General features: G+C 39.6%; 1 protein-coding gene across 1 annotated transcript; it reads right to left on the bottom strand.

Moving 5' to 3' along the window:
* Positions 1-458: 458 nt before the first annotated feature.
* LOC105042624 (L-ascorbate oxidase homolog) lies at positions 459-8,348 on the bottom strand. The gene is made up of 8 exons (XM_010919906.4): positions 8,011-8,348; positions 7,780-7,889; positions 6,828-7,098; positions 3,810-3,912; positions 3,301-3,646; positions 1,725-2,090; positions 1,546-1,624; positions 459-964 (listed from the first exon to the last, which is right to left on the bottom strand). The coding sequence occupies exons 1-8, from the start codon at positions 8,146-8,148 to the stop codon at positions 752-754; spliced, it is 1,626 nt and encodes a 541-aa protein (XP_010918208.1). The 5' UTR covers positions 8,149-8,348; the 3' UTR covers positions 459-751.
* Between the last annotated feature and the right edge of the window lie 1,078 nt (positions 8,349-9,426).

The raw sequence follows: 9,426 nt of genomic DNA, 5'->3' as shown, positions 1-9,426 counted from the left end.
GCAGAACTTGGGCCTGGGCCGGCCCGCACGCGTGGGCCTGGGCCGTGCCCGCGCCGGGCGCCTGGGCCTGGGCCGCACGCCTGGGCCGTGCACCCCGTGTCAGGCCGCACCCTGTGCACTGGGCCACGCCCTGTGCTGGGCCGTATCTGCCTGCGGCCGCGCCACCGCCGCTCCGTCGGCCCGCCGCCGGTCGTTGATGATCCTCCATCGCCTCGGATTTCGTGCTGACTTCAAATGCGCATATCTTGACCATTCGAACTCTGTTTGAGGTGATCTTGATTTTGTTGGACTCTATTTTTCATCGCGAACCTCGTTGTGGGCTCAATGTAGACCGAATCTCGAGGCATCAAATTCTAACATTGCATTTTGCCATACCCTCTGCAAGCTTTCAAGCAAAAGGAAAGGATGGTAAAAATATGTACCTATCACACTCATATACTATCTAATTTAAAAATGTAGACAGCAAAAGTGGATAGAATTCGTACACATCCATATAAAGATTAATCAACTAATTCCATACATATATAAAACTAAACATAATTTCATTAAGCTAATGAAATATATATCCCTTGAAAGGAAATATTAGTTCCCTTTGGGAAGAGAACACTACCACATCATCTATACCTTTGACTTGATACCAACCAACATTTCCTGCAACCAATAAATAGAATTCGGGCATATCAAGTTTGATCTACTGAGTCCCTATAGTTTCCTTTTGCTGAAGCACTGTCTTTATCTTCCATGGCCAAGTTCAGAGAGGGCGAGTCTGACGGCCGCTTGCTCTGCCACAGAGCAGGGCATTCTTGGGGATGGGATACTCATCCCTTATTGATTCAAGTGGAGAGTATACACGCAGATAAAATTGCTGCCCGAGATACTGACGCGCCCAATACTCAGTCCTTACATTCCACATCCCAACATTGTCAAGCATAAGATATACTGCAGTCCATGACTTGGGATATACCTACAAGAACAACAATGGGGGGTCCATGAGTATCTCCTCTTATCATCACTTTTTCATGTTAGCAACACCATTAGCAAGAAACAAAAATTACAGCATTACAATGTAAAGGTGCACTTGTTAGTTTTCGACTTTCAAAAAAATATTTTCGTGTCTTTAGACCATAAGTAGCAAAGAGTTAGTGGCACTCTGTTTTAGCATTATATGTTAATTCTTTGAATTTTTCTTTAATTGTTTAGAGAGTTATTAGTTTTCTAGGTTCCCCCCCGAAACAATTTGATTCCTTTTACAATAATCCACATCTACAGAGAACTAGTAATAAAATAGTCATGATTTAGTGTTTAATATTGCAATAGAATTTCTAATTCATGCTGAAATTTTGTTTCTTCATGTGATTTTATAATTTTTGATACTTGATAAGCATCTCGGCCTCGGAAGAAACCAATGCTCAAGTATCTTGTGCATTGATAAGTAGAGATCAATCTAAAAGTTCTTTAGTTTCTTCCTAGACATTGTTATAGCTTGGTGCATTAACTTTCTCCATTATATTCCATGAGGAAATATGGTAAGAGCTCAGATTTTACTTGGGTAGTGCAGCGAGATACTGCATCTCTAAGATTATAACCTTTTCTGCTATCTGAGCTCCACTGACCTCCATCCATCCTGCAAACAAGAAGCGACTCACCACCATCTCCAATATGATAAAAACTTAGCAAATGAGCACTAAAATAAACTATACATCATTGAGAAATGGCCACCATACCCCACAACCCAGAAGTTATAGCCATCAAGATGCCAGCTCTGGACAATGTCCTCATTGTTCTGGAACACAATCTCCACAAAGACTCGGTAGTCGGCAGCCATGACTGAGGTGTCGAGGTACTCCTTTCCACCTGTGGGGTTGTCGGAGATGCTGCCAAGCCGGAAAACTCCTCCAATCTTGTAGTAGTCGGCGAGTTTTAAGGGGGTGTCTGGCTCGACGTAGGACACGCTGTTAACTGCATAGCGTTGCTTGCCATTCACCTGGGCGGCCGAGCTGGCGAGCCGGATGGTCCGAGTGAGATTGATCATGCCGTAGTGGTATGAACCTTGGGGGTTAGGCCTTGGTCCGCTTGCAGTGAGGTTAGTCCTATGATTGCCGAGAAACAATAACAAGTAAGAATGGAGATATTAAATAACTTGACCTAGTGGGGGACTCAAGAATCCATAAACTGAATGTATTGTTTTAAAAAATTTTATAAAATCCTCAGACATTGTAAGATGTTTGAATTAACTACTGAATGTTCCTTGGTGTTTCTAGTAAGTTTAAGATCAGATGTTGAGGATATTGCAGCAGTACCAGGTTGATTCAAAAAGTTACTTGGAAAATATATATATATTTAGAGTAGATCCAAAAGCTCCTTTAATCTTCCACCATCATTAGAGGGGGGCATGTGGGTAGAGGTTATTATAATGGCACGACATGCCTCTTAACTTAGTTAATGACCTGTCAACATGGTAGAGGTGATAGGTGGCCATATGGACTAAAGTCAAAGTTTTTGAGCTATAACAAATGAAATAAAATGAATAGGATTGAGATGAAAGAAAAAAGTATCCACAATTTGGACAAAAATTCCCAATTCAAGTGCTAAAGATGTAAAGATCAACTTGGGTTAAAGCCAGTAAAGTAGAATGGGCTCGAGGATAAAGAATGACATTTGCAACTCTTAACATGGCCAGTTGTCTCAATGGACTTGACGAACTCAGCCACATGTAGTTGTGATTTGGCCCAAATCACAAAGTTGAAACCAAAACCTCAACCAAGCCCATTACAGGCCCAATTAACTAACCAGCCAACCGATGCAAAGTTCCAAACTGAGGCCGGTCATGGCCAGGAGAAATTATTCCCTATACTACATGCACCATATTGCCGTGCATGCCACCAATCACAATTACTCATTCTCACAGCGGTGCACCAAGATGTGTGCTTGATGAATGGAACTCAGAAGAACCAATGGTTGTAATTCGTGGTGCACACAGTCCCATGGTGCGTGCGGCATAGGGAATAATTTCTTCATGGCAGGAGGAGTTGCTGGACTGAGCTTGCTATTGCTAGGGCGCATGTAGGTCTAGTCTGGCCTACAACTAAACACAAACCTAGGCCATGATAATAGCCCAATTAATAACAATTGGTGAGGCCCAAGAGAAGCATAGGCTTGGCCCTCATTATTTTCAGCAATTCTAGAAAAGAAAAAATAACTTGTATTTATTCAGATAAAATGGCCAATGCTATATATAAATCTAAGGGAAAAATATATATATATATATACATATGAAGAAAATGATCGAAATAGTGATACCTAAATGAACGGGCCTGATTAAGAGACCAGTCAATCTGGGTGGTTGGCCCACCAGGAATTAGGCCAGTAACCTTTTGCCCGGAGTTACTGTAGTGGAGAACAGCAGTGGTGGTGAGGATGATGGTGGTGAAACGGGTAGAGACGGCAATATAATAGTCCTTCGGTGACTGGTCGGCCGTAACAAGAACCGATAACGACTGGCCGACATGGACGTCGATGGATGAGTAACTACTTTGGAGTGTGTGCGTGCCTTCCACCTCCACCAGCTTCATCGTGTGATTTTGGATGCGGATGTTTAGCGAATTTTGGAGCCCCACATTTGAGATCCGAAGCCGGTAAGTCTTGCCTGCACCAAAATTTTTATAATTCATCGCAAGGTTTCTTTGACACTGTTGCCATTTCAAAATAATGAATTCTGTTAATAAGGAAGATGATACGTGAGCAACCAACAACGTAGAAAACGGCGCTGGAAAGGAAAAAATCGGCATTGTTTCGATGCCAGGAATTACCTTGATCCACTGTAAAATAAGCGCCGTTGGGGCCACGGCCGTTGATGAGAATGCCATCCGGGAAAGGGAGCTTCTTGCCACCGTCTAGCGTGGCTCTCAGAGCCTGGCCACAAGAATAAAACAGTTATAAGATAGATATATCATATATAGCGATCTTTTCTTCCCTCTGAGTTTTTTTTTTGGTTGCAAATTTTGATAATAGGTTCATTTTTTTGAGAAAAAAATTGCAAAATAGATTCATAACCATTATCTTAGATTTACTTAGCGAGATCGCTGAACAACCTAGAGCCTATTTGGATATTCATATAGAACGGGCCTGAAAATCCCATAAGAATCGGGTCTGTTGGCCCATTTCTTTTGTATTTCTAAAGGCCTATCCAAACCCAGCCCATATCCTAGCCTTTAGCCACAGGATTTGGATTTGAGTGGTATTTGGTTAATATTGAATTATACTTAGATGGACATCCCAATTCTTGAATCATATAGGATTTTCAGCCCAATATAGTCGGAATATGCAAACAAACCCTTCGAGTAATATAGAAGGAAGAAGGTGTGATCAATATATAGGACTCGTTGATAGCACTTCTCATGCAAATGTCAGCCTACTGTTGGCATTTCTATCTGCATATTTTATTAGAGATAGGCAGGTTCATGTCTGATATGTATGTGAAGATGATATGGCTTGGTTGGTCCATTGAATGGATAAGATGGTTTATGGGATTGAGTGCATGGGAGATCCTTAGACCTCCATAAAAATTTTTAATAAAAACTATAGAAACACCCCTGCAAGTATGGATAATTAATATTTAGACCCCAAAAATTTTAAAAGTGTCAAGATTCCAAAAATTTAAAATCATTACAATATGATCCAGCCATCTATCTCCGTTAAAGAATATTATCATACAAGAGTCATCTAATAGCTTAATATTTATAAAATTTTATAATTATCCTTCCCATTAATTTAGCAAGGCGCTCTTGCTTTTGGTAGCAATTGAAAAAAAATGAAGGAAAATAGCACTTTAAGATTTATGCCAGTAGATGATGATTTTATTTTTTAAAATTTATACAGGTAAATGGATAATAGAAGATGAAACATTTTGAGATTTATACAAGCGAATAGATGATAAAAGAGGAAGTGTTTTTTTAAGATTTGTACAGATAGAGAAATGACTAAGGAAAGAGTGCTCTAAGATTTATACAAGCGAAAGGATGATAAAGAATAGAATATTTTCAGATTTTTGTGGACAAATGGATGATAAAAGATTTAGCACTTTGAAATTTATGTGGGCAAATAGATTATAGATGAAGCACTTTAAGATCTATATAGACAAAGTGATAATAGATTAGGTACTTTATAATCTATATAGATAGACAGATGACAAAAAATGAAGTTCTTTAAGATTTATGTATACATATGGATGATTGAGAAGGGAACACCTTGAGATCTATCTTGGCAAATAAATGACAAAGAATACGGTACTTTAAGATCTATGTAGGTAAATGAATGATAGAAAATAGAGTGCTTTGGGATTTGTGTAGATAGATGAATGACAAAGGATAGTCTCTCTGAAGCAAGAATATTTTTATCTTTTTTTTTTCATTCCATTAATAATGTTAGAATGCAGATAGATAGTTGGATCATATCGTAATAAATTTGAGATTTTGATGATTGATTGATACTTTTTAAATTTTTAAAATGTAAGTGTAAATAGCCTAAATTTGAAGAGACATCTCTATAATTTTTCGAAATTTTTATGCAGCTGAATACAGATTTGTCATCTTATGTGGAAAATTTTGTGACATGGGACAATGGTGGGCCTCCTGACTCTTTTGATGTTGTGTTATTGCTGTTTGCTGACTATTGGGTAAAAGATTAAAATTGGGCTAGTGTAGAACTATCTGCTGCCATGCATATGGGTGTAACTTTTCTCGAGTTAAGTATTTCCAACATGCACATAGTGGAAGCTTTGTGTCTAATTTTTTTGACCTAAACACTAGCTATTCGTCAATCAGATCAGACCCTGGTCTGGTCGGGTAAAAAGTTGTAAGATTTATTAGAACTACAGTAAGGATGGATTGGGTAGGTCCAAGAAAAGTACCAGTCGACACAGTAGATCTGAGTACCAAACAAGATAGCATGAAAAGAAGATGGGATAGCAATAATGGAGTCTTCAGGTGGAAGGAAGGTGACATGAGAGTCCAAAGCTATTGATGTGGGAAAATAAAAAATAAAAAAAAAGTATAGAGAAAATTGTATAATTCATACTATAATAAATTTATCAAGTAAACTATTAGGTCTGAACTCATATGAGTAATATATTTTTAATATATACATATTTGAATTTGAAATTTTGATGAATGTATTCTCAGAATCACACCGACCCAGAAGTACACCAAGGCAACCCAAGGAAACAGCCAAAAGTAACATGTGAGTCCACAGGTCAAGTCCGTGCACATCACAATTGTCCATGCAGTGCCAAAAAGTTGATAGCCTGGCTTCCAAAATTTCACATCAAATGGGTGTGTGTGGTCTCACAGAACCCACCATCCACCAATGCACCAACTATATGATAACTTCGATGGATTTTGGATACCAACCTAAACCCAATTAGTATGGATTAAGAAAAGAAGGCAGACAAATCCCGTGACTCCCCCTTCCGGGACGACAGTACTCCTTGTCCGTTGCACCCTTAGCTGGTGCACTCCATGCGATATTTTTTGTGCACAACCACCGCATCCAACTATTAGCCATCATCATCTATCCTTAGCCCACAAGATCTTAAGAACTTATATCCTGCACCTTGTGAACTACATGGCCATGCACCATACCAATTTGATCATCTTATTCTGATAATTTCCGTTCATCATAAGCTTGTCACGATGATTGGCCTATGAAAATAAGATGATATGATTGGTATGGTGCATGGCCATCGTGGTGCACGACCATCTTTTATCTTGCTTAATGGAAGAATTTGGATGTGAATGCCCATGATATGGAATATAAAGAGAGAGACTTACCGTGTGATTTGCCTTGTACCAATCACCGATGAGGACGGTGTAGTCGCCGGCCGGCTCCGAGAATGGGACTGGAATGAGGGGCCGGCTGAGGATTCGGAATCCACCGAAGCCACCGGCCGCCTTATGGAAGTAGAGTGAGGGGAAGTAGAAGAAGCTGCCAATTTGGTCCTTCACCTGCAAAATGTAGGTGAAGTTCTTACCTGGCGGAATTGGGCAGTTGGTTCCCGAGACCCCATCCTCCCATGAGTTCCTCCTTTGCTGCACTCCATTCCTGTTCCAAAGATTATAATCCATTACTTCTATAATGATCTTGAAACCAGTATGAATTAATCTTCTGCAAAAATTATATAATCAGTATATAACAGTATTAAATGGAAAACAGCAACAAAATGTTATAAGAAATAAAAGAGATCCTAAAAAGTAAGAGAAGTATCTTCAAAGTAAACCTTGAAAGGATCTATTACTAATTATTAAATGACTAATAAACTGTAAGTATTCCAAGTTCCAAGAAGTGGGGACAGTTTCTTTTAGTTTTTTTTGTTGCGACCAGTGAAACCCAATCCTTGAGTAAATGTTAAACAGTTGATAAGTAACATTTTGGTTGCCCTTTTTCTTAGCATCAAGCACCTTTGTCATGTACTGGCTATTAGTAAAAGGTGCAAAGAAATTTTGTTGCAGGTCATCATCCATGCAACTTCTTTTTTTTAGGTGAGAATTTTGCCTGCTAGCTTTGCCCGGCAACTGCGGCGGGCTAATCACGGATGTTATTGATAATGACTTAGAAGTTGGCAATATTCTTTTTGACAAAGGAGTGCACTCATTCCACCCTCACATATTTTTTATGAAGTTTTTTCATACTAAAATTTAACAAATACAAAATAAGCATAAAAATATAGCTTCCATGATCCTCTCTGTAGAAAAATAAGAAAAAAGGGTAGGAATTAACACTTGCCATGAGATGAGGAAGGGCTCGCTCAAGCTATTGTGCACATTTATAATGAGATTGTCATTGGTGACAGAGTAGATATCTGGCCCCGGGAATTGCCCATTGATCAGTATCCCCTATACCAAATACACCAAAGAAAATATCATCACAATGCCACAAAAAAAGGACGTCCTAAAAAGAAAAAATAACACACAGACAAACACACACACAGAGGACAAACAAAAGAAGAGAGAATACCTGTTGCCTTACACCAAGAGGATAGATGTCTCCAAAAGACACATTCCAAGTGAAGAACCTATATGGATTATCAGCACCAACAAGGATGGAGAGTGAAAGACAACACAAGAGAGCAAAGGCAGCAGTGTTTAGAGTCATTTTTATGAAAAGTATTGAGTGGGGAGTGGAGGAAAGAGATTGAGAGGTGAGGAGAAAAAGATGACGAAATCCAAACTTTCACCCCTCTTTATCTTTTTGTTCTCTCTCCCCTCTCCATTGGGTATAAGGTGAGGAAAGATACGGGGATGGGAAAGGAAGTAGAAGAACGGGCTTGTAAGTAAAGCATCCGTGATGGAAACGAATGATGCAGGATGGTTTCGCTTTTATATAATTGCAGTGCGGTGCAGTGGGAGGAAAGAGCGCGCAAAGTGAGATGGGCAGCGCGTTACGTTGAGACTCTCTCTCCCTCTACCATTTACTTCATTGTGTCACAATGGAAGTCCTGTGGCAGGTTCATGAACTTGTCCTTTAGGGGGGGTATCTTTTTGTTACGTACTTCATGGGGTGCACTTGAGAAATATTAAATGTTTTCGAAGGAAGCCTAAGATGATGGGCGCCTCTCAAGGCGTGAGAAGGGTGGTGGGTGGGACCCACATGACCTTCCCTTCTCTCTCTAAGGGAGGAGAGAGAAAGCCAAGCGCGGGACAGCTCACATGGACACCCCCCGTGATGGCGCGAACTTTGACGGGGCGCACACGGAGAAACCATGTGCAGCAGGTGGGGGGATGGGAGGTGGTGAATGGGCAACGCAGAGTTTTGAGGCAACCCAAGCTGTCGCTTCCTTTGTTGGGTGTCAGTAAATAAGGGCAGTGAGAAGAGAGGAAATGTAGATGTGAGGGTCCGGGATCCAATGGCTTGGGGAATGTACAAGATTTTTACTGGAATTTAATAGCTTTGGACTTTCATAATGGAACATAATTAAGTTAGATTGCATGATTGATCCTAGGATCTCTCATCATGGAACATAATTAAGTTAGATTGCATGATTGATCCTAGGATCTCTCATCTCTTAAATGATTTATTCAGCGCAGGTATTGTAGTTAGCCAAAATTTTTCTTGTGCGACAAGGTGTATAAGATAGCACATGCATTTTTATAGTGTTTTTGGAATTAGCCAAAAAAACCCAAAAAGAAAGTTTGAGAAGCTTGATCAAAGAACATGAAATTGATAGAAATATAAGTATTGATTTGTCGAACATATGCGAGTAATATGCATGTGCATTCAGAATTCCTTTTGTATGGAAATTTCGATCAATTGTTATTAAGTCATTGTTTATAAAATCTATATATATGGGAAACTAAAGTGTTCTAAACTGAAAAATAGCATTGAATGGCACAAACAAGCTTTTGTAGAATAATGAAACTACATATAGCAGCA

Source organism: Elaeis guineensis, chromosome 4 (genome assembly GCF_000442705.2).
Source record: "Elaeis guineensis isolate ETL-2024a chromosome 4, EG11, whole genome shotgun sequence".
NCBI lineage: Eukaryota > Viridiplantae > Streptophyta > Magnoliopsida > Arecales > Arecaceae > Elaeis > Elaeis guineensis.
Note: the sequence above shows the minus strand (reverse complement) of the source record. Positions and strands in the feature narration are given on the sequence as shown.